This window comes from Ipomoea triloba, chromosome 7 (assembly GCF_003576645.1).
Source record: "Ipomoea triloba cultivar NCNSP0323 chromosome 7, ASM357664v1".
NCBI lineage: Eukaryota > Viridiplantae > Streptophyta > Magnoliopsida > Solanales > Convolvulaceae > Ipomoea > Ipomoea triloba.
In genome coordinates this window covers 7,391,944-7,419,803 of record NC_044922.1, presented here as the reverse complement: position 1 = coordinate 7,419,803, position 27,860 = coordinate 7,391,944, and the positions used below count along the sequence as shown (strand labels likewise).

The 27,860-nt window shown below is 43.9% G+C and overlaps 3 protein-coding genes across 3 annotated transcripts; all 3 read right to left on the bottom strand.

Moving 5' to 3' along the window:
* Positions 1-2,167: 2,167 nt before the first annotated feature.
* LOC116025795 (uncharacterized protein C24B11.05-like) lies at positions 2,168-4,306 on the bottom strand. Its single transcript, XM_031267136.1, has 9 exons — positions 4,255-4,306; positions 4,098-4,163; positions 3,850-3,947; positions 3,719-3,756; positions 3,536-3,623; positions 3,307-3,442; positions 3,121-3,209; positions 2,951-3,016; positions 2,168-2,614 (listed from the first exon to the last, which is right to left on the bottom strand). The coding sequence occupies exons 1-9, from the start codon at positions 4,304-4,306 to the stop codon at positions 2,468-2,470; spliced, it is 780 nt and encodes a 259-aa protein (XP_031122996.1). The 3' UTR covers positions 2,168-2,467.
* Positions 4,307-22,156: 17,850 nt separating this feature from the next.
* On the bottom strand, positions 22,157-23,185 carry LOC116024053. The gene has a single exon (XM_031264956.1). It carries the CDS (start codon positions 23,183-23,185, stop codon positions 22,157-22,159), a length of 1,029 nt encoding a protein of 342 aa, XP_031120816.1.
* A 415-nt stretch (positions 23,186-23,600) lies between these two features.
* On the bottom strand, positions 23,601-24,629 carry LOC116024052. The gene has a single exon (XM_031264954.1). The coding sequence runs from the start codon at positions 24,627-24,629 to the stop codon at positions 23,601-23,603; it is 1,029 nt and encodes a 342-aa protein (XP_031120814.1).
* Positions 24,630-27,860: the final 3,231 nt, after the last annotated feature.

The following is a 27,860-nucleotide window of genomic DNA, read 5'->3' as shown; positions in this document are numbered from 1 at the left end:
CTTCCAAAGTATTTATGTTTTCAAACCTTTGTCTACTTTTAAGTGACAACGGATTCCCTTACTTAGCCGTCGTGCTAACTACACTTCGATGTGTTTTCCTTATCAGATGTAGTGTAGCGTGGGCCCTTGTAGCCCGATGAGCTCTGAATAGGATGGAGGTACAGGTTGAGGTCTACTCTATCCTAGAATAGACACCCTAGAAGAATTATTTCCATATGTATTAAGTTTGATGTTGATGTTGTATATTGATGTTGTAAGTTTAGCCTGTGCACTTAGAGTAGAGGTTGTCAAAGAGGTGATAGAATTCACTCTAGGTGTGGCGGTAGCACCCAGTTTTCTGCTGATAAGATGTAAGCTTCCGCAGCGTTTTATTACGGATTTTGTAATAAATGTAAGAGTTGAAAATTGGGGTGTTACAGTCAACCAGAATGCTCTATTTATACTATTACATATATTACAAATATATCACCAAATATATCACACCAATTATATCACACCAATTATATCATCAATTATTCAATCACCAATTAATATTACCATATTATATTACCTATTTAACATCTAACCATAATAGTATTATAGGTGAATATATATATATATATATATATATATATATATATATATATATATATATATATGGATAATTAATAAATCTAATTATTCAATCACCAACATTTAACCATAATAGGCACGAACGGGTGGATAATTAATAAATTAATTAAAAAATTAATAATTAATAAATAAATTAATAAATAAATAAAATAACTGATTTTACCATAATGCCATTAACTTTGGGCGGGACAGTTTGGAAGGAGGATAATGCTTTTATATATAGTATAGATATTTGATATTACAAAAATGACATTGAATTTGGGCGGGAAAATTTGGCTAGACACTTCTATTATTATTATTATTATTATATATATAGGTTAATATACAAAATTTAATCAGAATTTTTTAAATTTCTAAATGTAATTTTTTTTATTATAAATCTATCAATATAACTTATAATTAATAAAATTATATTATAGAATTTTCTTATATACATATTAATAAATATTATGTTTATATTAATGTATTATACAATCATATAAGGAAATGCGTCCGATTAGATTTTAAACGTACTCATAAAAATTTAAAATTTACATTTTTATTTGATTTCTAAGTATAATTCTCTTAGTTATTATTCATATTCTTAGAATTATATATATATATGTATGTATGTATGTTTATGATTAGAGATGATATTAACCATACAAAATTTTAATTTTAATTTTAATTTTGTATGCTATAAAAAAATAGATAATATTTTTTAAAAACATATAAAAGTCTAACTATATTATTATACTGTATATTTTAATATTTTTTTTCATTTTTTATTTTTAAAAAATTTAAATTCATAATAACAAAAATTATTCCGTGCATTGCACATGCATAACACATTAACACTAGTTTTATTTATAATAATACCCACAATCCATTCTTAGACAGAAAATTTATTCCCTTGGAGTCCAAAACACGAAAATTTATATCAAATATCCCTTCAACATGAATATTTTAATTATTTTTATACCAAATTTTATTTGGATGTAATCATTTTATTTTTGTTAAAATTATGTTTTATGTAATTAAATTTTTAATTAATCTATATTCGATATTAGTCTTATTTTAATCGTTTTGATAAGATCTTTTAAATGATATAATTCATTTTTAATAATACACAATTTATGTTTAAGTATTTAACAAAGTATACAAATATATAAAAACAAAATAAAGGATACAAAAGAAATTAACAAATAAATCAAGAGAAAAATAAGAATAAAAAAAATTAAATAAGAATGGCGAAGATGAACAATGTTGTGCCATATTTGGTGCATCACTATTCACCATCGACAAACTTTTGTTGTTGCGTCTCCATTGGAGGCGAAAACGCCAAATATTTGGGAAAATAGTATTTTGTCATTGGGTTGGAGATGGTTTTATTTTGTATTTTTGTCTAGATGGTTTTATTTTGTATTTTTGTCTATTTTAATGTCATTTTCAAGTGTCAAATGACATAATTATGGTAACTCTAGCTAAATTGGTGAAGCAACGAGTAACTGCAGGTTTCCTTCATGACTCATCAAAATATGATGATTGCTATTAGAATGTTGGCACAAGAAACTAGTGAAACAACAGAAGTGTACAATACATTGCCATGGCCAAGAAAATTCAGATTTATTGCAGTTCTTACAACCTTACAATTCTTACAAAATAATAATCCAACCTGCATTCCTAGGCACCTGCTTACAAGCATTTACTAGTCTTCACATGAAATGCACAGTAATATAGCTGAGGGGTAATTCTGATTTATCCTTTGTGCACAAATATGAAGGGGCAATTTACAAAAAAAGAACAAAAGTTACTCGTAAAAAAGGAAAACAGTTCATCTGTTTTTCAGTGAATAAAGCTAAGTATAAAACTAAATCTAAGATATGACTGCAATTGGAGTCTTCTCAGGATAGTGAACATCTGAGTTGTGAACAGCTTCCCATATCTCTGGTATTGCTTCCTTCATGTTGTGAATGCTCTCTAGAGCATAATCAATGCCTACTGTGCTATTCGCGGCACCCACCTATCGAAATAACAGAAATTTTAGCTTATATTACAGGTTTGTGTTGGGGGTAGGCCGGTAAAAGGCCAAATCCATCAATTAGTGGTTAGGGGACTTGTTAGGCGGAGGCCAGTGAAAGGCCAAATCCAACACCTTACCTCTCGAAAATGTGATGGTGGTCTATAAGGAAATAAAGTTGTCATTTCGCTACTAGGTATAACTTTTGACATAGTAGTAAGCGCTTGATAACAAGTGGTATTAGAGCTGGCGCCACTAACTACATCTTTTGGCTTAATGGTAAGCACTTGATCCTAACAATTTAATTTTGTCCAAACCAAGTTGAATTAGGCGACCTACCCACACAGTGCCGAGGCCCATATGTTTAGCAGTCTGTAGATTACGAATGGAGTCATCGAAGAACAGCTGAAGAAAGATAAAAGTAAAAACGTTAGATGTGATAGAGTGATTGACAAAAGATTGAAAATTTTCTTATGTTTCTAATTGACTATGAATGTGTCAAGTCATACCGTCTTTTTAGGTTCAATTCCAGCAATTTTAAAGGCTTGTTCAAAAGCTTCTTCAAATGGTTTGCAAACAATTGGTGTCTTCGGGATTTCTGGGAAGGGAAGGCATAAAATCGCGATAAACAGTCAACATAGTTGGATGTTTAAGAGTTAAAGAAGTAGAATCTTGCTCATATTTCTTCAACTTACCACTATCCCTCTCAGATTCATTGCTATTGTGCTTAGGGTTCAAACTCTCAAACGTTATAATCTCTTCAAAGCAGTCCTCTAATCCCAAGATGTTCAGAACTTTTGCTACGTGGGCGTCATTTGCATTTGAGAATATCTGTTGACACATTCATATTCCAAGGATTCCATCAATTAATAAGCAAAGCATTGCAGCAATACTAATTCCCGGTATATAAAGCAAGAAACTTACAACTTTTCGGAGAGGCAAGCTCTGCAAAAGATTCCTAAGAACGGGGTCAGGCTTTAATATGTCATAAGGCAATCTCCCGTGCACATAACTGTGAAGAAAGATGTAAGATCCCATGCACCCCGATTAACTATTTAAGACAATATGACAGCATCTGTGTAAATAAAGAAGGAAACGGGTAGGTACCTATGGTAATCATCATAATCAAAGTCGTAGTCCATTGCCTGGAAATAGGTAAAGGCAACATCAAAAATCAAGTTTCTCGAAGTCCTAATCGTGGAAATTAAATTGCAAAATTGCAATAACAGATACCATACCCTCAGGCCAGCCATTGTTGTTCCATAATCCTTGTACAGTTGCACGCACATTTCTGGAACTTTGATCTCTTCAATGCCTAGAGTTTGAATCATATATTCTAAAATCCAGAGGGACTTATCAGATGATAATCTAGAAATCATATATTCTAAAATCCAGAGGGACTAATCAGATGATAATCTAGAAATCATACAAATAAATCTGGAACACGAACATGAACATGATGAATCAAACTTTTATGAATAATTACCATTAATGTTCCGGGTGCACTGTGCTGATACACCAGAACTATAGGGATAGAGCGTATCATCAACATCTGAAAATTCACAAACATTCATTCGTTTTATAAGACAATTGAAAAAAGCCTCTTTGTTTGAACAAGCACGACATATATAATAACGCCTCACCGAAAAGAAGGCAGTTGTATTTTGGCTCATGAACTTGATCTTCATACTCCATTTTGGCCTAATAAGATAGATGGTATACAAATGTGAATATATATAATTATATATAGGAGCACAAACAATGCTCGATCACGGGCATAATGTATAAAACTCAGAAAGCCATTGAGTTAGAAAAGATTTGAAGGCATACATGACATGAAAATAGTAGCCACAGATGCAGAACTATTAATAACAAACCATGGACTTCAAATTTGGGTCATAAAAACCAAAACTTTATCCTCATTATTAGGAACCCCCATCATAATAATTTCTAACCATCAAAATTCAAAAGAAACCATTCCCAATTTGTTTTAATTTGCTCAACCCACCAACATCTTCAATTTAGTCAACAGCAGGAGATTAGAAATGGACTGATTCATCTCCAATGCACAAAATGTCCATATGCAAAATTGATATTTCTTATTTATTCTTAATTTCCTTTTGATTGCAATCACAAGAAGGTTCAAACAGATCACAAAATGTTCAAACCCCACAGGTCAGAAGCATACACAAAGAGATCACATAGGTGAGGGTAAAAGGCAACAAAAACACAAACTACTGTCAATTTTGACACAATTTAGCGGTAACATAGTTAGCTTATCAGATAATTTTACCTTATTTGACCACTATTATAACGGCTTAGTTTATGAACTAATTTTGCCTTATTTGACCACTATTAGATGTTTGACTTGATTAAACAATCAATATAAGTGTTTGATTAATTAGTTTTTTTGTAACAACTTATTTTTCTAAAATGTTAAAATTCAAAAAGTTTAAGTAACTTTTTCTATTAATTTTTAAAAAAAATTATTTTACATGTAATCTAACTTACCAAATATCTTCCCACAATAAGCTAATACTATCAACTAGTCAATTCACTAATCTAATCAGCTAATAGTTATTTAGCTAGCACCCCCAACGTATCATTATAGACGCAAAAAAATTCGACCAACGTTGTCAAGAAATACTGACAAACACAACTGTGCAAGAACCGGCAAGAATCAGTCCCCTTAACTACCCACAAAAAGAAAAGGGAGAAAGGCAATGAATCCCCATTGAAGCATAGAAGGCAAAGAGCAATTACCAGAGATCGAGATGGTGGAAGTGCAACTGCAGAAAGAATGAAGCTTTGGAGGACAGGACGTAAAACACTGTTTTAAGCAATTGTGAACTGTGACGATGGGAAGACTGAAAATGAGAATGGGGCTTTATAGACTATAGAGGCATTGAAACCTTCAAGGAGAAGGAATTTTACTCCGTACATAATATGTGTTTTTCTTCTTTTAATAATTAACTTAACAAACAATATTTTTTGTTTGGCAATTGGTACGCAGACACGCAGTCTTTACTTTAAGGATTCTTAAAACAACATAGAAACGTGGGTTGTGGGACAGCCAAACAACTTCTAAAGACTTTGATGTGTCGACAGGTGTGAAAGGGATTGAAATTCCTGAGTGGAACCGACCATGGACGTCCAGACTCCAGATGTTCCCATGCTATGGATTTGAATATTTGATTTTGAATTGACCATTTTTTAAAGGAAACTTCTATTGTATTTTATAGACTTAACTTTTTTTTTTCTTTTTTTTTTTTTATTATCTTTGATTTATAAATAGCAATTTACTTTTAGTTCTTTCTCTTTTCAACACTTCTTTTGATCCTAGTATTATTGTGACATGATCATTTTTTGTACTCTATTAACAAACTCGTTTAAATTCTTTAAAATACAAAGATATTTAGGTATTCAATTATGATTTTTTAATTGGTGGCCACAATTGATTGCTAGTTTAGGAGACGGATTCATTATAACGAAAGTTGGGTGAAGACCTCGAGCCTTACCAATTTCAGCCTATTTTTTCCTACTATGAGAATATGGGTAATTTGGGGGCTTACAATGCTTAGGTGTTTAAAACTATGATTGATGCATCACGAAAGTGGGGCAATCATAGCCTAATTCTATTTATTGATCTGATTACGAAAGTAGCTGAATTGAATTCTTGTGTGCGTTGCCCATAAATCCCTAGGTTAAGCCTTCTTTCCTTAATTCTGAGTTGTTAGAACATCAAGATTGCAATACCCCTAATCTGACACATTTCTTTATCATACAATTTATTCATTAGTCAATTTATTTCCTTTAATTTCTCTATTCAGTTATTATTCACTTGGATTCTATTTTATTCAATTGCTCTAGTGCCTAGAATTACTTAATTCACACAATTACGTGCCATAGCCTCAATCCTCAACGGAATGACATTTTACAGCCTCATATTTACACTCACAATTATACACATCAATCCCCGTCCCCGACGGGGAATTGAAAAAATTCTCCATCCCCGTTTCAGGCGGGGACGGAGATCCCCGGCAGGGATGGGGCACATTGCCATCCCTATTCATTTGCGCAGTCGTTCACTCGTTAACCTTGACACCTTCTCTGACTTCTCTCTACTCTCTACCCCTCTCTCTCTCTCTACTCAGAGACTCTCTCAAAGTCTCAGTCTCTCTAAGTCGTCTTCTCTAGTTCTCCTCTATTGTTTGTTGCTCTCCGTTAGTCCGATACGGTGAGCCTTGTTGTCTAGGTCCGTTAGTCCAATACGGTGAGACGGTGAAACGGAGTCCGATAATCCGATTGATCGGTTATCCGGTGATCGTTGGTGGTGGAAGCCCTTATCGTGGTGATTATTAATAGAGACCCTTGTTCTCCAGGGATTATTAGACCCTTGTTCTCCAGGGATTATTGGGGGAAACTAGGTAATCGCAAACCCTAGTTTTTGATTTGTTATTTGTTCACTGTAATGACTGTTCTGTGATATATTATGATTAAGATCTTATATATTATGATTTATTAATGTGGAAGCAATTTTAATTGCAAACCCTAATTTTTTATGGGTGATTTATTCACAATAATGACTGTTATGTGATATATTTGTGATATATTTGCGATATAGTACGATTAAGATCTGATATATTATGATTTATTAATGTGGAAGCAATTTTAATCGCAAACCCTAATTTTTATGGGTGATTTATTCGCTGTAATGACTGTATTGTTATATAATTGTGATATATTATGATTAAGATCTAATATATTGTGATTTATTAATGTGGAAGCAATTTTAATCTCAAACCCTAATTTTTTTATGTGTGATTTATTCACTGTATTGTCATTACTGTGATATATTTGTGATATATGTTCACTGTAATGACTGTATTGTGATATATTTGTGATATATGTTCACTGTGTTGTCACTATAGTGATATATTTGTGATATATGTTCACTGTATAAATCATATAATGGTGAAAGCAGTGTGGAATTATGTGATAGTAATTATTATGTAATCTACTATGAATTGTGATGACCCTTAAAGAGTTAAAGGCTTAAATTTGAAATTATCAAGGTTGAAACTTGAAATTTCTATTTATTGGTGGAAGCCCTTAACTAAAATCCAGATAATGATGAACTGGATTTAAGTTCCTGAATCTGGATTTCTTGTAATGTTAATATGTGATATGTTTATGGATGTATGACCCTTAAATCAGTTAAATGCCTTTAACTACTAGTAATGTAAATATGTAAATATGAAATCTTGATAAATAATGACACAAACTTGTGTCTGAATTTGGATTTCTTTCAATTGTTTGTATGTTTATAGTGATTATTGTATACTTGCCAATCGGCAGTGTTGGAATATTTGATAATTAATTGATGCCCATCCTTTTAGATGGAGAGCTTCACTAAACCTAGTTCTGGACCTCAACCCACAACTCAGGAGGGACATGGAGGACAACCCCAAGGCACTGAGACATTTGCTCAGCAGCCTCAGGTGACTCCTGCTGTTCTTGCAAAAAAGAGGAAGGATGTTGAGTCTAGATCAAAAGGTGTGGGATATCTTTGAAAAGATCCTTGATAAGGATGGAAAGTTGATTAATGGGGAGATGTCTATACTGTTCAAGGCTCTTTTCATGTGAGCCAAAAAAAACTTCGCACCTTCTCTTTAAGAAATCATATGATTGGTTGTTTTAAAAATCCTCATTATAAGGATACAAGGCAATCAATGCTCACCTTCAATGTTGTATCATCCTCTGCACCAAAGGGTTCTGAGGAGGAATGGGTGAATTAGTGACTTGGGTGTTTAATTTTTTTTTGAAAACCAACAAAACCACATATATTAAACCTCAGCAAAATCCAAACAAGCAATACAAGAAACAAAACGAGGGATATAGTCAAAATAATCCCCCACACCTATACACGAATCATCCAAAGATTTCTTTGCTATAGTATGTGCAAGCATATTTGCTTCCCTCTTTACAAACTGAATAGAAACCAAATCTAACTGATTTAAAAGAAGTCTAATATCTTCAATAAGTAAACCAAAAGGACCACCGCTTCGACCGTCACTCACCGACTTGGGTGTTTAATTAGGAAGGCTTTATGTGAGATGATTATAATAGTTGAGTTGCCCTTTTGGTTTGTAGAGGGGCAAGGGTTTAAAAGGTTTATTTTAGTTACATGTCCTAGGTTCCAAATCTCTTCTAGGTGGACAGTTTCAAGAGATATCTTTCAAAGATACCTAAATGAGAGATTAGTCCTAAAACAAATTTTTACGGGTAGCTCCCAAAGAGTGAGCTTAACTACTGACACATGGACCTCTGTACAGAAGATAAATTACATGTGCATTACTGCATATTTCATTGATGATCAATGGAAGCTCAACAAAAAAAGCATAGCCTTTGTCCCTGTTTCATCTCATAGGGGAGAGTATATAGCTAAGGCATTGGAGAGTTGTCTACTTGAGTGGGGTATAAAGAATGTTTTCATTGTCACAGTTGACAATGCCTCTTCCGATGATATTGCCATGAGATTTTTCAAAAGTAAGTTGGTGTCTTGGGGTAGCACTTCCGTTAAGTCTAAGTACATGCACATGAGGTGTATAGCCCATATTCTGAATCTTGTAGTGCGTAGTTTCTATGATATGACTATTAGAATTTCAGGGTTCTTATATGTGATCTGTACTGTATCTTAAATGGAATAATGGAAGCTGATGGTGCTGTGAAACTAATGGGGGCTAACATGAAAGTAAAATTTGAAAAATATTGGGGTGATATTGATAAAATGAATTATATGATTTTCTTTGCAAACATTTTTATACCCCAGGGACAAGTTAGAATATATGCGAACTCAATTAAATCATATGTATGGTGAGGTGAAAGGAAAATCTTACCTTGAGAAATTGTTGGCGACTTTGAATGGATTGTTGGATGATTATGTTGTCTGTTATAGTCCTACTATTGTCCCAACTTTGGGTTCTAGTTCTGTAACTTTTGTTAGTCTTGCTATTGAGTCTGTGTATGCCCCTATTGGGAGGCCACAACATCTGTTGAAGTCCTAAATTAAGTATTACACCTTAAGTGTAGAACTGACGCACTTTAAGTGTTAAAATGACGCACCTTAAGTGTTAAAATGGCGCACATTAAGCTTTGAAAATACGCACCTTAAGTGTAGAACTGATGCATCTTAAGTGTTAAATGTCGCACCTTAAGTGTTAAAATGACGTACCTTAAGCTTTGAAAATACGCACCTTAAGCATTAAATTACGCACCTCAAGCTTTCAACAATACGCAAAATTACAATAATGCCGCCATGTTTTTTTAAAAATTTATCTTCATTCTAGGCTGTTGATTTTTGCAAGATCAATGGCTATGATTAATCCGCATGTTTTACCTGAAGACCTCATTAGCATTTGATCTCTAGTGTGTGTGTGTGTGTGTGTGTGTGTGTGTGTATAGATTTTGGATCAAATAAAAAAGCTTCTACAGGTGAAAAATGCACACAAATGCTAACCGTAGATGTAATCCAAATCAACAGCCCATATTCAATATTAATTAAAAAACACGCAGTTGCATATTGGCAATTTTGAGTAAATAGGTCAGATTGTCTTTTGTATTCGAGTACATATTCTTCTTCTTCAAATGCATATTTCTCTTCTTCGAGTGCATCTATTTTTTTTTTAGTACATAGTTTCTCATTTGAGTGCACATCGTTGTGCCTTTGAGTGCAAACATTTGGCCTTCAAGTGCACATTTTGTAGCTAGCCTTCAAGTATATGTTTTTCTTTCTAAGAGTGCATAATTAATTTTCTTCTAATTTTCCATTTTAGTATCTTTTTTTTTTCCTTGCCATCTAGTGATCCTCTTTATGCTTTCAAGTGCTCAATTTCATGCCTACAAGTGCATGTGTGTCTTACTATTGTGTTAAAAAAATAAAATAATACTTAGCATTCCATTAAAACCATATTTTCCTTCTAGTGCATGTTTTTAGCCTTCAAATGCACGGTTTGTAGCCTTCACATTCATGTTTTCCTTTCTAAGAGTGCACAATTAATTTCCTTCGAATTTTCTCTTTTAGTGTCGGGTTTTTCCTCCCTTGCCTTCTAGTGATCCTATGATTTTTATGCCTTCAAGTGTTCAATTTAATGCCTACAAGTGTATACATGTCTTACTATTGTGTAAAAATTAATAAAAAAAAATACTTAGCATTCAAGTGAATCTTTTTTTTCCTTCAGTGCAAATTTTTTGCCTTCAAGTGCACATTTTTATGCCTTCACGTGCATGTTTCTTTGTCTTCAAGTGCACAATTCTGGGCAATATTTGTTATATCTTGTGCATTCTTTTCAATAACATATAACTAAATTTCTAATGAAAATTTTGAGATTTACAAACCATTTGTATGGGTAATTGGTTTAATAACACTTAAGTTGAATAACATCCCTTTTTGGTATCATAAATTGCATCAATTGCACACCTATTTGCCTTCGAGTGCTAATTCTTTGCCTTCAAGTGCACATTTTTGTACCTTCAAGTGCATGATTTTGAGCTTTTAAGTGCACATTTCATATAGAATTTATTTTAAGAGAGTTATTATATTGGTCATGGTTCACCGCATTTTCGCACCGGAAGAGTTATACTATATTACTCTTTTTTATACATTATACTATAAGAGTTATACTATACATTTTTTGGACAAAAAAAAAACACTCTATCGTTATAACTTTTGTTATCTTTTTTCATCATTGTTACTATATGTCTATATATGCACATACATCCATCATATTTTTTCTTATATTCTTCAATGCTAATAATATAGGTAAAAATTATTTTTTCTTATATTCTTCAATGCTAATAATATAGGTAAAAATTATGTTATAGTAATATAATAAATAAATTTCATTTCATTCCCATAATAATTAGTAAGGATTAGTTAGTTATTTCTTAATTAAAATATAAATATTTGTTACTCACAAACAACTCCTCTCTGTTGTGGCAAAATGTCACATTACAAATATGTAAGTATAATTGTTATATTAGGGAGTGATTGTTTGTGAATTATAAGGGTTGGGGTTTGTAGCATGATCCTTTATAAAAAAATGATTTATATTATTATTATTATTATTATTATTATCAAATGTCCGTATCCATTCTTCCAAAACCACTAGATCATTTTCTCCCGCATAATACGGTGGCTGTCTACTTGCTATGACTTTAGCAAAGTCGACCCGAGGGGGTCTCTGATTTTGATTCTGGATCTGTTGAGCCATCATAAACTCAGCCATCTGTTCCATTGCCAATGCCATACGATCCATTGCTGTGATGTCGTCGCCATGTCCAGCAGGTACATTTCGTCTAGGCGGCATTTTCACTAGACGATCATTTCGAGTTAGCTTCCGAAGTATAAAAGTTACTAGGAAGTTAGCTAACTAAACAGTTAGTATAGCATCTCCTCAAGTTCACTCACAGTAATCATAAGAAATGATTAATACATATAAGAATGCATAAGTATCAGTCAGAGTATTTAGCAACCAGAATCAAGAGATTTTGTAAAGTACAGATGAGGTACCCCTTTTTGATGCTGCTTGGTCTCCAGCTCTGTTCCAGAAGCGCATATCCCAGTTAAGCTGAGGTAGCAACTTAGGTTAGTCTTAGCAAACTTAGGTTAACTCGGAACTTGGGCTCCTAAAGTCCATTTCTTACCTCTTAGGATTTTAACTTAGAGTTCCTAACAAAATTCCACAACCTAGGCTCCAATCTAATCCCAAAGACTCGAACACCGCTCTGATACCAACTTGTAACACCCCGGACCGGCTTGTCTTGCCGTACATCCGGAGGAGTTACCGCCACACCTAGAACGAGTTCTATCTTCTTTTGATAGACCCCACTCTAGGTGCACAGGCTAAACGGAAACTTTTACTTAACAACAACAACCACCCATCATAATATAATATACATATCTGCATTTATATATATACATAAGTTTGCCCATCGGGCCAAAATATAAGTTAAGGGTCATCCACGACCCGACTAGTTGAGTTAGCCACCACTAAGGCTACAAAGGGCATTTACACAAAAGAATCTTCGCCAAAGCATCTCCCAAGACGTAATACCTAGTCTATCCTTCGGTACACCGGACCTGTGAACTCGCCCCAGACTAAATGTCACTCCCCTTCAAACCATGTGAAATGGTCTAGGAAGCGAGAGGTGGTATTAACCATGGACCATTCGTCACAATACTATGGTGAACCGGGGTTCCATGGGTAGGGGTAATACACGATAAACTCTAATGGGTCACTTCCGGTCAACACCTCAAGGGGATAAAAACCATAGGAGGCCTGAACATCTGGGTCATCTTGGACAAAAGGAAAACTATCTGCAACTGGAGAGCTGGCTGGAGCGAGCGGAGCATAACCCGGCGCATATGGGTCGGTACCTATCATCAACTGTACATAGTCATCGTAATCCATGCCATGACACTCATACTCCGGCGAACATGGAGAGTTCGCCGCACTACAAGAACTTACGCTAGATTGCATCTGTAGGTAACACAATGAAGTGTAGTTAGCGCGACGGCTAAGTAAGGGGATCCGTGGGTCACCCAAAATTAAATAAAGGTTTTACAAAGCAGGTATTTAAAAACCTTTATTACCCTTACTCTACATTGATACTTTACCTGCAAACGAGTCATCAAGTATAGTTTGCACAAGTAATAAATAAGAATTGAAAAACAGTCTAAGTTCTTTTGATAAGTGATTGCTTACAAAAAAAAATGTATTATTCAACGCATCAATAATCATCTACGCATATAAGCAAGTAGTGGAAAATTATGAACTTCACGTTTAATCACAATCATGTACTTGAAAATCTTCCTCACAGGGAAATTCCACCAACTTTTATCTCAAAGAGGGTTCACCGACACCCTTTTTTCGCTTAAACAATCATCGCATCCCTCTTTAGCGTAGCTACAGAGTAACTACATTTTCATACAAAATTTTCCACTTAGTTTCTTTGTAGAAAGCGTGAGGCCTTTGGAGTATTCTCTTAACTCCCTCTCTGACCACTTAGATCATCGAACTCGGGTTCAGTGGTCATCCCCCGGTCTAACACTGATCCCCTGGACGTAAGGTTCGTTAGAATGATCCCTAGCTGGCCCTACTAGGTCCATAAAAACGACACCTACCCGAACTTCTTAGAGTAACTATACTTTAAGTGTGCACACCCCCGCAGGAATTCCTCATCCTAACGAGTTATATAGTACTCGGCGAATAGACTTCGCCCTTCCGTATGAATGATCATACTATATAGCAACCTTGGGCAAGGGCACTTTAAGCCACCCGAAGGCTAATCAAGGTCCTCCTCAACTTTACTAGAAACTAAGGGTTTGAAAACATTTTTTCTTCTTCCTCATCTTCCTTGAGTCAAAACCACTTTTTGGACATATTCAACAAAATCAAGTCCCAACTTGAAATCAATCAACACTCTTAATCCTAGTCCAAAAGTTTGTTTCTCAAAACGTTTTGATAGTACACTGATATCGCAAAATACGGGCACCAAGGAAAACCGGAAAACACGATCTTTTATTAGCTCAAGGATCCAAACCCGGTTACAAGTCAAGAAGTGCTCAAAGTGCTCGGCAGGTTGGCAGTGGGCTTCCCTACTGTCCGAGCTCACTCTAAGTCTTAGTCTAGAAACGGCCAAAAAAGATCCCCTCTCTCCTCATAAATGCGCTATTTATAAGGGAGAAAAGTGCGGTTGCCGGACCTCCGGCATGACGGAAACGTGGCGCGCATGCGCCCGCCTCACTCTACGCCCAAGCGGGAAGGAGTACGTGGCAGTCCTTGGCACGCCGCGTCGTGAGCCCGTCGGGGGCACTGTTCGGCCCGTGACGGCCGAGCCCACGTCAACCTCCCGACCAACCGACTCCCCGACCGCAAAGCCTCCGACCGGGTCCGGAGTGCATCCGACCGGTCCTGGAGTATATTCACTATCATCTAGCCCCCTCACCCCAAAGTGCGACGAGTGCAAGCGCGAGGGAGTGGTTTGGGGGGAAAACTCATGCTGAGCCGACCGCATTGCTGCTTGCCGTGGTGGTTCTCTCGCGCGGATGCACCGGAACTTGGTGAGGGCTCACTCACGGCGGAGAACGCCTTTGGCGGGAAAACCCTCGAGAACCGAACCGTCACCTTAGGCGTCGATTAGTTTTCCTTGCCTATAAGTAGCCGCTTCACCCTTCGACGCCCACTTTTGCCTTCGCAGCTATTCGGAGATCAGAGCCTCCCGAGTAAAAACAAAGGGCAGTTGTCGTGTCACGCCGTGAAGTCTTTATTCCCTTCCGCCGCTTTCATACTCGGTAAGCATTCTATCCTGCTCTCTTTTTAACAAGATAGAACCCCGTAGTTCAGGTTGGCCCCGCATCCAAAGCTGAACCCCCATCCCTTCGCTTAAAATAGGAATTAGGATGTCGGACTCGGACAACCAAAACGTATCTGGTCGGGATTACGACGAGGGCGACGAAGCGGTCAGCGAAAGTTTTTCTCATTCAACGGGAGGCTCCACCTTCAACCAGATTGACGAAGTGGAGCACGTCTCCCCCAACGCCGAGGAAAACGAGGGGCCGCTACGACCCTCGGCTTCTACCGAGGACGTCAGCTCGTCGGGCCGAGGCAAGTCGCCACGAGTAGTGGTCTCGAAGATGTTTCCTCACCTCAGCCCCCGCACCGTGGAGGAAGTTACCGTCTCCATACGCCGGAAGGGCGTCCCTCGAGAGCTACAAGCCCCAGGGCAAACCCTAGGCCCCGAGGCCTCGTCCCGACGTCGTGCACTCCCGGCCCCGGGCGAAGCGAGTTCATCGGCACCGAACCCCCGCCAATCGTCAGCGTCACACGCCCCAGTGGTAGCCAGCTCGTCGGACCCAAACCTAGCAGCAGAAGTGCTTGCTCACCCGCCGACAAGCCTTCCGCGACCCGAAGGAAGATGCTCTTCCTGAACAGCGAGGTCGTTCAGCAGCAGAAGTGCTTGCTCACCCGAGCCGAGACCAACGAAATCCACGCATTACTACGGGGTCGTATCCCTTATAAGGTCAGTCGGGCGCTCGGCAACGTAATCGATCGGCACGTCGACGATTGGCTCGGGATCCACTTGGACTCCCTGAAGGCGCCTCTGAACTTCCCCTTTTCTCCTTTCCTTCTTGCTTTCTTGAAGTACTACGAGGTCCTTCCGGGGCAGATTATTCCGAACGCTCATCGGATGATCGCGTGCTTTCCCCAGATCTGTACTCGGCACGGGCTGATGTGCACGATGGAACTATTCAACTTCCTTTACGCCGTCAGGCCTCTCTCGGCCAAACACGGCGGGGGTTACTTGATGCTTCAGTCTCGAGGGCACCATTGCACTCTCACCAACGTGCCCGACAGTAACAAGGGGTGGAAGAACCGGATACTTTCGGTTGAGTATAAGTGGAAGTTACCGGTCCCCCGAGTGTGGTCTACGCACTTCACCAAGCATAGCTTCCCCAAGCGGACCCGAGCTCTCACCGACGCGGCCGCGAAGATCTCCTCGGAGGTGTACGACTACCTTATCTTCCGCACCCCGGAGGATTACAAGAACGCCAACCTCGAGCCCCCCGACTACGGCCATAGCGAAAAGTACGAGCCGGTGCCGATCGTCGTTCCAGCCGTCAAAGGTTCATCGACCGAGCCGAGTCAAGGTCAACGAGATTGCTTTCGCCAGACTCTAACTCCTCCAGATCGGTTTTATCGTCCGATCATTCAAACTAACCCGTTGTTACTTGTGCAGGTATGTCGCCCGACAGAGTATTCGTTGCCCCGGCCGCCGCCCCTCGCCCCAAGACGAAGGTGCGAAGAGAGCCGCCGCCAAGCCAACCGCCGAGCCCCCGATCATCGACGTTCCTGACCCGGCTCCTACTGACGCCTCATCGGGTGGAGGCGCAGCCCCCGACCTTCCAGTCACTCTCGGCCCAAGTCGGCGAGGGAAAGAAAAGCGCCAAGAGGCGGAGATTGAGGAGGTCCTCACCCTGAAGCGTACCAAGCGCTCTTCCAGCACCCGACCTTCCGATCTCCACGAAGGCTTGCGAGAGAGGGACGCGCTAGACCTCTACCCTCGTTGACCAGATAAGGGACAAGGTGCCCAGCATGGAGACCATCATGGGGTGGTCGTGCAACCGGCTCGGTGAGCAGATTGCCGAGGATATCCTCCGGGTAAGTTTTTGTTATCGAGGTATTATATCATCCTTTGCACGGGTGCAGGTACTTAACCTTCTTCGCCCTCTTCAGCTCACACACACGACGACCGACCTCTTCAGTCGGGCTCGGGCCTTGGAAGGCATCCGAGAAAAAGAGGTCGTCCCCCTCCAGAAGCAAGTCTCCGCGGCCGAGCGGAGGATTCAAGAACTGGAAAAGGAGCTCGCAGCCGCCGAGGACCGAGCCGAGAAGGCCGAGAAGAAACTCGGCGAGGCCGAGGGCCGAGCCGAGAGGGCAGTTCGGGCCGAGAAGGAGGCCATTGACAAGATGAAAGACGCCAGCAGCCTTGCTCGGTTTATCTGCACCGATGAGGCCATAGCCAAGGAGTTCCTCACCGCCTTCATCAACACGGAGGTCGGGGATAAGCTCACATGGGTCTATGGGCAATGGGCCTTTTCCTCGGGCTGCCGAGCCATACAGGAGCAGGTTCACACGGCCCTGACCGAGGGCCTCGAGGAGACTGATCTCCCAGCCGTGCTGGCGCTGCTTCCCAACGAAGTGGCCGACCCCGGCCCTAGGCCCTACTCCAAACCAGGTCCTTCGGAATGAACGACCGGTGGGGGAGTTTTGTAGCATTTTAAACGCGCGGAGCTCGGCCCGCTATGTGCCGAGCACCTCAAACCGCTTTACTTAATAAAATTTTGGTTCTTGCTTCGTACGCTGATTATTGTTGTTATTGCACGATCGGGCGCCTTGCTCCCGAGATTGGCACCTTGCTCCCATCGGCCTCGAAGGCCATAAGGTCGGCAGACCAACATAGTCGGGCACCTTACTCCCGAGATGGGCACCTTGCCCCCATCGGCCTCGAAGGCCATTCCCGAGATGGGCACCTTGCCCCCATCGGCCTCGAAGGCCATAAGGTCGGCAGACCAACATACCCCATCGGCCTCGAAGGCCATAAGGTCGGCAGACCAACATAGTCGGGCACCTTACTCCCGAGATGGGCACCTTGCCCCCATCGGCCTCGAAGGCCATTCCCGAGATGGGCACCTTGCCCCCATCGGCCTCGAAGGCCATAAGGTCGGCAGACCAACATACCCCATCGGCCTCGAAGGCCATAAGGTCGGCAGACCAACATAATCGGGCACCTTGCTCCCGAGATGGGCACCTTGCTCCCATCGGCCTCGAAGGCCATAAGGTCGGCAGACCAACATAATCGGGCACCTTACTCCCGAGATGGGCACCTTGCCCCCATCGGCCTCGAAGGCCATAAGGTCGGCGGACCAACATAATCGGGCACCTTACTCTCGAGATGGGCACCTTGCTCCCATCGGCCTCGAAGGCCATAAGGGCGGCAGACCAACATAATCGGGCACCTTACTCCCGAGATGGGCACCTTGCCCCCATCGGCCTCGAAGGCCATAAGGTCGGCGGACCAACATAATCGGGCACCTTACTCTCGAGATGGGCACCTTGCTCCCATCGGCCTCGAAGGCCATAAGGTCGGCAGACCAACATAATCGGGCACCTTGCTCCCGAGATGGGCACCTTGCTCCCATCGGCCTCGAAGGCCATAAGGTCGGCAAACCAACATAGTCGGGCACCTTACTCCTGAGATAGGCACCTTGCTCCCATCGGCCTCGAAGGCCATAAGGTCGGCAGACCAACATAATCGGGCACCTTACTCCCGAGATGGGCACCTTGCTCCCATCGGCCTCGAAGGCCATAAGGTCGGCAGACCAACATAATCGGGCACCTTACTCCCGAGATAGGCACCTTGCTCCCGTCGGCCTCGAAGGCCATAAGGTCGATAGACCAACATAATATGGCACCTTACTCCCGAGATGGGCACCTTGCTCCCATCGGCCTCGAAGGCCATAAGGTTGGCAGACCAACGTAATCGGGCACCTTACTCCCGAGATGGGCACCTTGCTCCCATCGGCCTACCGACCCTTGGTTCAGAGCAACGATGTCTAAACAAACTGAGCCGAAGCCTTGGTTCAGAGCAACGATGTCTAAACAAACTGAGCCGAAGCTCTGGTTCAGAGCAACGATGTCTAAACAAACTGAGCCGAAGCTCTCCATTTAACCAACATAGACTCATTACACTAGGGGGGGCTTCTTTTGGCCCGATTACACAATCCATCATCCTAATTAATGGTGAAAAAGCACTAAATGTTCCGAGTTCCAAATCCGATCGACCGGCCTCCCCGTGGTGGTTTCCAACTTGTAGGTGCCAGGTCGGATTATGGTAGAGATGACATACGGCCCTTCCCAGGTTTGTGCGAACTTTCCGCCGTCATTTGGCCGGCTGGCTTTCCGCTCTCGGAGAACGTAATCTCCCACCTGGAAGTACCTCGGCCGAACTCGAAGGTCATGGGACTGCTTTATCTTGCTCTGATACTCAACTATTCTCCGGGCCGCGACCTCCCTTCTTTCCTCCACGGCGTCAATCTCTACGATCATCATCCGCTCGTTGTTAGCCTCATCGTAACCTCGCTCGCGAGATGTCGGGATCCAGGCTTCGATCGGCAGCCGAGCTTCAGCTCCGTACACTAGTGCAAAGGGGATTTCCTTAGTGGCCTCCCGAGGAGTCGTCCGATACGCCCACAGTACGTAAGGCAATTCATCTGCCTAAATTCGGCCGGCATCAAACAGCTTCTTCTTCAGTCCATCTAGGATCGTCCGGTTCGCGTTCTCGACCTGTCCATTCCCTTGGGGGTATGCCACAGACGAGTTCTCGACCTGTCCATTCCCTTGGGGGTATGCCACAGACGATCGGATGGACTTCGTGCCGACCGTAGCTAGAAAGTTTTGAAAATATTGGCTCTCAAACTGCCTCCCATTATCCGTGATCAGGTTCACGGGAACTCCGAAGCGGGCGATGACGTTCCACCATATAAAGCGCGCGCACTGCTGGGCCGTTATGGTCGCCAAGGGTTCCGCCTCAATCCACTTTGAAAAGTAGTCGATAGCCACGATCACGAACTTCTTCCGAGCTGCCAACATTGGGAACGGACCTATGATGTCCACCCCCCAGCGAGCGAATGGGATCGCCGTGCTGATCGGTTAGTAAAAGGTCGCCGGCCGACCGGGAGTCTTTGCGAATTTCTGACAAGGCTCGCACGCTCTGACAAGGCTTTCACAATCTAGTTGGATGGACGGCCAGTAATATCCCATAACCATGATCCGGCGTGCGAGCGACCTGCCCCCCTGATGTGCCGAGCATAGGCCCGAGTGCAACTCCTTCATGACTATATCTGCCTCGAACGCGTTTAAGCACCTCATCAGTGGGCCCCCATAGGATTGTCGGTATAGACGGTCATCCACGATCTGAAATCTGGGCGCTCGGAGCCTCACTTTGCGCGCTCGGTCCTCTTCTTCAAGCATTTTCCCATCTTGGAGGTATTCTTTGAGGTCGGTGATCCATGGGTCCTGTTCCACCCCGACCGGTTCAACTTCAAAGGAGTCGATGCATGGCGCAACCGCTTCCTCGATGTGAGCTATCTTCGATATATGCTCGGGGGCCTCATGTACCAGCCGAGACAACATGTCTGCATTAGCGTTGTCTGACCTGGGAATGTGGGTGAGTTCGTGGGCTTCAAATTGTCGCAGGACGACCAGCACTCGATCTTTATAGATCATCAGCTTATCTCCATTGGTGACGAACTCACCGTTAACCTGCCCAACGACCAAAGCGGAATCCGTCTTAGCTCGGATGGCCTTCGCCCCTAGTTGTCTTGCCCGCAGCAGTCCGGTGATTAGGGCCTCGTACTCGGCCTCATTGTTGGTCGGCGAGAAGTGGAGCAAAATGGCATAGTAAGCCTTGAAGCCCTCGGGGGTCGTGATGACCATCCCTGCTCCCGCTCCCTTCTTCCCGCTGGACCCGTCGGTACTAACTTCCCACCATTCAGGGGCATGGGGACTATTCTGGTCGGCTTCAGTGTCTCGCGCGGTGTTCTCCACCATGAAATCAGCTAGAGCTTGGGCCTTGATGGACGGTCGGGGTTTGTACTCCAAAGCGAACTGCGTCAACATCATGGCCCACTTAACCAGGCGTCCCGAAGAAGTTGAGGTCCTGAGGATAGCCCCAATCGGCTGATCTGTTAACACTCGGATATTCCGACCTTGAATGTAAGGCGTCAACCGTTTCGCTGCAGTGACTAGCGCAAACACCACTTTCTCCAGCCGAGTGTATCGGAATTCCGGTCCCTGCAAAGCATGGCTGACATAGTATACCGATCGCTGCACTCCTTCATGATCAACTCGGCATAAGACCGCACTGACGACCCGATCTGAAATAGCTAGATATACCTCCAGGTCTTCCCCTGGCTCAGGCTTCGATAGGACGATCGGGGATGCCAAATAAGCTTTGAGATCTTCGAAGGCCGCCCGGCTGTCATCATCCCAGGTAAAGCCGTTGGACTTTTTCAAGATTTTGAAGAAAGGGTGAGCTCGGTCCGCTAGCTTGGAGAGGAATCGGCTGAGCGCCGCCAGCCGGCCGGTGAGTTGTTGCACTTCCCTAATGCTGGTCGGGGGCTTCATATCCAAGATGGCTCGGATTTTGGCCGGGTTCGGCTCTATTCCCCATCTGGTCATCATGTAGCCCAAGAACTTCTCAGTCTGTACGGCAAAAGTGCACTTCTTTGGGTTCAACCTTAACCGATGTTCGCGCATGACTTGAAAACACGCTCGGAGGTGGCCTGGATGGTCGGCTCGAACAGTGCTCTTGACGAGCATATCGTCGATGTAAGCTTCCATAGATCGTCCCAGCAGTCCCTCGAACACCGAATTAATCATTCGTTGGTACGTAGCCCCCGCGTTCCTCAGTCCGAACGGCATCACTCGGTAACAGTATAACCCGTCCGGTGTCACGAAGGCCGTCTTCTCCTCATCGGCTTCGGCCATCATGATCTGATGGTATCCTTTGAAAGCATCCATGAAGCTCATGAGTTCCGCCCCCGCTGTCTCGTCGACCATCTGATGAATGCTTGGGAGCGGGTACGGGTCGAGGGGGCATGCGCAGTTGAGGTCGGTGTAGTCGATGCACATCCGCCAAGCCGGGGGCTTGGGCACCAGGACTACATTCGCGACCCATTCCGGGTACGTAACCTCTCGGATATGACCTGCTGAGAGCAAGGCCTTGACTTCCCCCTTAACGAACTCGCGTCGGTCGACGGATAGGTGCCTTTGCTTTTGTTTAACAGGCTTGGAGGTCGGACTGACGGACAGCCGATGGCATATGACGTCTCGGTCGATTCCAGGCATGTCCTCCGGGCCCCAGGCGAAAATATCGGCGAACTCTCGCAGCACGATAAGGATCGATCGCCTTAAGTCCGGGTCAAAGAGATGTTCCAATTCTGATGCATCGTTCAGGTCGCTCCAACTCCAAGGGTACTTCTTCTACGGGCTCGGAGGGCCCAGGCTGCTCATTCTTTTCCTCATCCTTTCGTCGGGCAATGGTGTTCACACGAGACGTGCTCGCGGCTTGCTTCTCCACTGCCCGGACGTAGCACAATCTGGCCGACCTTGGATCTCCCCGGACTGTCCCAACACCTTCTGGGGTCGGGAACTTCATACACAGATGAGGCATAGAGATGATTGCCTTCATCTGAGCTATCCCCGGGCGTCCCAAGATGACGTTGTGCACACATGCCAGATTGACAACGATAAACTCCATCTCTACTTTCAAAATTTTCGGATAGACTCCGACCTCCACCGGGAGAACGACCCTTCCCTCAGGGTGGACCATATCGCCCGTAAAACCCGACAACGATGTTCGGACCGGCGTTAATGCTGATCTCTCAATGTTCAGCTTTTGAAAGGCCTCTAAGTATAGCACATTAACGCTGCTACCAGTGTCTACCATCACCCTTCGGACTTCGGCTCCACAAATGTTAACAGTGATGACTAATGCTTCGGCAGAATGATCTCCTCCAAGGAGAAGGTCTTGGTCGGTGAAGGTTATCGGCTCGTCTTTCATTCTCTTCTCAGGTTGACTAGTGCTGATCGAACATACAGGCAAGTCCCTCGACCAAGCTCGTCGGCGCTCCGAGTTGTCGCCCCCCTCCGGCCCGCCGAAGATAACGTTAATGATCTGTTTCGACGCAGCGGCAGGAGGGTCATGGTCGGGTTCTGGTCCTTTATCCTTCTTCTCTTTGTCAGATCTCTTGAAGTATTTCTTCCACCCCCGGCGTCGGTTCTTCTTCTTCTCGGCAGCGAATTGCGCCAATTCTCCCGAGCGCAAGAGGTCTTCGATCAGCCCTTTGAGGACATGGCATTCGTCAGTCTCGTGCCCCCGGTTCCTGTGATAGGCGCAGTATTTGTCCTTGTCAGGGCCATCTCTCGCCGGGGCCGGAAGTTGAATCATATTGCAGGACTAAGCGTACTCCAAGATCTCCCCGATTGGCCTCGATAAGGGAGTATAGATCGGATTCCCATCCTGATCCTTCCTTCTGGGATCAGGCTGTCGTCTCACATCTCTCCGACCTTGTCCTCCGGTCTCCAATAGGCGCTTGGCAGCGTTGGCTTCTTCGGCCACCGCGTGATCGGCCATCCTCTTCAAGGCTTCTTGATAAGTGTTCGGATGATGGAGAACGAGGTCCTGANCGCGTCGGTCGACGGATAGGTGCCTTTGCTTTTGTTTAACAGGCTTGGAGGTCGGACTGACGGACAGCCGATGGCATATGACGTCTCGGTCGATTCCAGGCATGTCCTCCGGGCCCCAGGCGAAAATATCGGCGAACTCTCGCAGCACGATAAGGATCGATCGCCTTAAGTCCGGGTCAAAGAGATGTTCCAATTCTGATGCATCGTTCAGGTCGCTCCAACTCCAAGGGTACTTCTTCTACGGGCTCGGAGGGCCCAGGCTGCTCATTCTTTTCCTCATCCTTTCGTCGGGCAATGGTGTTCACACGAGACGTGCTCGCGGCTTGCTTCTCCACTGCCCGGACGTAGCACAATCTGGCCGACCTTGGATCTCCCCGGACTGTCCCAACACCTTCTGGGGTCGGGAACTTCATACACAGATGAGGCATAGAGATGATTGCCTTCATCTGAGCTATCCCCGGGCGTCCCAAGATGACGTTGTGCACACATGCCAGATTGACAACGATAAACTCCATCTCTACTTTCAAAATTTTCGGATAGACTCCGACCTCCACCGGGAGAACGACCCTTCCCTCAGGGTGGACCATATCGCCCGTAAAACCCGACAACGATGTTCGGACCGGCGTTAATGCTGATCTCTCAATGTTCAGCTTTTGAAAGGCCTCTAAGTATAGCACATTAACGCTGCTACCAGTGTCTACCATCACCCTTCGGACTTCGGCTCCACAAATGTTAACAGTGATGACTAATGCTTCGGCAGAATGATCTCCTCCAAGGAGAAGGTCTTGGTCGGTGAAGGTTATCGGCTCGTCTTTCATTCTCTTCTCAGGTTGACTAGTGCTGATCGAACATACAGGCAAGTCCCTCGACCAAGCTCGTCGGCGCTCCGAGTTGTCGCCCCCCTCCGGCCCGCCGAAGATAACGTTAATGATCTGTTTCGACGCAGCGGCAGGAGGGTCATGGTCGGGTTCTGGTCCTTTATCCTTCTTCTCTTTGTCAGATCTCTTGAAGTATTTCTTCCACCCCCGGCGTCGGTTCTTCTTCTTCTCGGCAGCGAATTGCGCCAATTCTCCCGAGCGCAAGAGGTCTTCGATCAGCCCTTTGAGGACATGGCATTCGTCAGTCTCGTGCCCCCGGTTCCTGTGATAGGCGCAGTATTTGTCCTTGTCAGGGCCATCTCTCGCCGGGGCCGGAAGTTGAATCATATTGCAGGACTAAGCGTACTCCAAGATCTCCCCGATTGGCCTCGATAAGGGAGTATAGATCGGATTCCCATCCTGATCCTTCCTTCTGGGATCAGGCTGTCGTCTCACATCTCTCCGACCTTGTCCTCCGGTCTCCAATAGGCGCTTGGCAGCGTTGGCTTCTTCGGCCACCGCGTGATCGGCCATCCTCTTCAAGGCTTCTTGATAAGTGTTCGGATGATGGAGAACGAGGTCCTAGGCTTCTTGATAAGTGTTCGGATGATGGAGAACGAGGTCCTGATATAAAGGCCCCGCCCGTAGCGCAGAGAGCAGTAGGTTGACCGCGGTGCGCCCCGCCCGTAGCGCAGAGAGCAGTAGGTTGACCGCGGTGCGATCGTCTACCGGCTCTATCTCCGCCACGACGGCCTTCCACCTTTCGCTAAAAAGGGTCAGGGACTCGCCTTCTCGTTGCTTGGCCTTCTCCAGGGAAGTGAAGTGTTTCTTGGCAGCCCGAAAGATCGCAAAACGGTGGATGAATTTCCTCGCCAGCTCGGCGAAATCGGCAATGGATCCTGGTTCGAGTGAGGCGAACCACTCGGCCGCCCGACCAGTCAAGGTCGAATAGAACGCTCGGCACATTACCGCATCAGACACCCCCATCATCAGCATGTTTCCGTGGTAAGAGTTAATGTGTTCTTCCGGATCAGTTCGCCCAGAATAATCTTTACTTCCCGGCACACGAAGGTCCATTGGGTACGGCTGGTCCATGATGTCCTGAGTGAACGGAGCCCGGAACAGATTGCTTTCCATCCCTCCGGGGCCGGCCTCAGCCTGTTCTTTTTTCCATTTGTTGAACTCTGCTCGTACTTGGTCAAGCACCCCCCGAGCCAAGCCCCGACTGGTCCCAGCGTGGCGATCCTTCTTCGGCTTCACATACGAAGAGCTCGTTTCGCTGGAATGGCTAGTTGTTGAGATACTCATTGATTGAGGTCCTCGGGTAATGTGACCTCGTGTTCGGAGATCGGGGTCGTCGATCCGATCAAAAGCGCTGGTTCGTGTTTGCGATGCCTCCGCCTGTGGCACCCCCCTAGGCCGGTCCGACGTACTGAGCCGAGACAATGCCGGCTTCCGAGCCGGTGCCGTGGGCATAGTTTCGGACCCACGGGATCGTCGCTCGGATTGGGAACGGTGCAGCGCAGGTGGGACAGCAGGGATCGTCTCGGCAGTCGTCGCGTCCGGGGTAGCCATACGGCTGCATAAGTGGGTAGCCATACGGCTGCGGGTAGAACCTCGGGGAAGTCGGCCACCACTGCATGGTTGGGTCCATCGGGTATTGGTACGGCATCGGTCCACCAGGCATAGGGTACTGGTAGGGGACCGAGCCCCCAGGCATAGGGAAGGGAATGTCTTGGTGGATGGCATTCACCGCCTCTGGTGGTGGCACCCCGGCCATGTTGTTGGGATCCACTCGGGAGCTCAAGTGAGAGCGGAGATCGTAGTTATCATCGGCTTCTTGGTTATTGAAGAAATCCATGTTCGGATACATGAAGGACCGGCACTGTCGCAAAGTATAGCTTCTAAGTCGCGGTCCCCACGGACGGCGCCAAAATGATATCGCAAAATACGGGCACCAAGGAAAACCGGAAAACACGATCTTTTATTAGCTCAAGGATCCAAACCCGGTTACAAGTCAAGAAGTGCTCAAAGTGCTCGGCAGGTCGGCAGTGAGCTTCCCTACTGTCCGAGCTCACTCTAAGTCTTAGTCTAGAAACAGCCAAAAAAGATCCCCTCTCTCCTCATAAATGCGCTATTTATAAGGGAGAAAAGTGCGGTTGCCGGACCTCCGGCATGACGGGAACGTGGCGCGCATGCGCCCGCCTCACTCTACGCCCAAGCGGGAAGGAGTACGTGGCAGTCCTTGGCACGCCGCGTCGTGAGCCCGTCTGGGGCATTGTTCGGCCCGTGACGGCCGAGCTCACGTCAACCTCCCGACCAACCGACTCCCCGACCGCAAAGCCTCCGACCGGGTCCGGAGTGCATCCGACCGGTCTTGGAGTATATTCACTATCATACACTAATTACCATACACTGTGGTAATAAAGTGTAACTATCCCACAATTTCCATCATCACATTACATATGTACATAACACTACATATATGTATATATGCATACAACATAACACCTCCCACATTTATGCATACTTGCATAAGGTACACATACTATATTTATACTTAGTATAAATTTCCCATAATACTCATACATATATGTATACACGGTTAACATACATATCATACATACATAATACGCATATAATATATATTATTATACTTACATGTACGTACATACACTATATAATATACATAGTATTTCTAATTTATATATTTAGGCACATTAACAACCACATCTCACCAACACGACATTTTATACATATATATTATGTAAAATACAATTACATATATATTATACCTACAAACATGTACACAATAATTTCACCTAAAATTCATCATATTTCAAATAAACTATCAATTATCTAATTTTAAGTGACCTTAACCTACTTAAGGGATTCCTTACCTTTCGGGAGTGTACTAACACCGTAGGAGGAATCTTGAATCTCTTCCCCAAATTTTTCACTCAAAACCCTAAGAGAAATTTAACATTATAGCAACAATTATTAAGAAACTATACTTAGATTCAAGATCTATGAAGGAAAATAAAGCTTTCTACCGAATAAAATTAAAGTTTTACCAAATAGATGATGATCTTGTGAAGAAATGAGCTATGGAAGTTGTTGGCTCAAGGTGGAAGATGAAGAATTTTTCCTCTCTTTTTTCCCTCTCTTGATTTCGGCAATAGGGATGGAAAATGGAAGATCAAAGCTTATACATTGTTTCTTATAAGATAAGAATGAAGATATGTGGTGTAGGGAGTTGCCAAGTGTCAAAACCCTATGGTAAGTCCAAGAAAATATCTTTAATTAGACTGTTAAGGGTTAAAACAGATATAGTTTCGGTAGGAAATAATTTAGGTAGGGGTAAATTCGAAACCAAAATTATCCCGGACTCCATTCTAACCTTAATTTCTAAAATCGGGCAGTGTTCGGTACATCGCGAAATACAGCGATGCTACGGTCGAAATAAATTTTCACTGCTACGGGCTAATTTAATTAAATAGGAAATTCAAGGTTAATAGTATGGTGCCTAATAACCCACTTCCTAGGACAAACGGGACAGAACACATACTCCTAAAATTT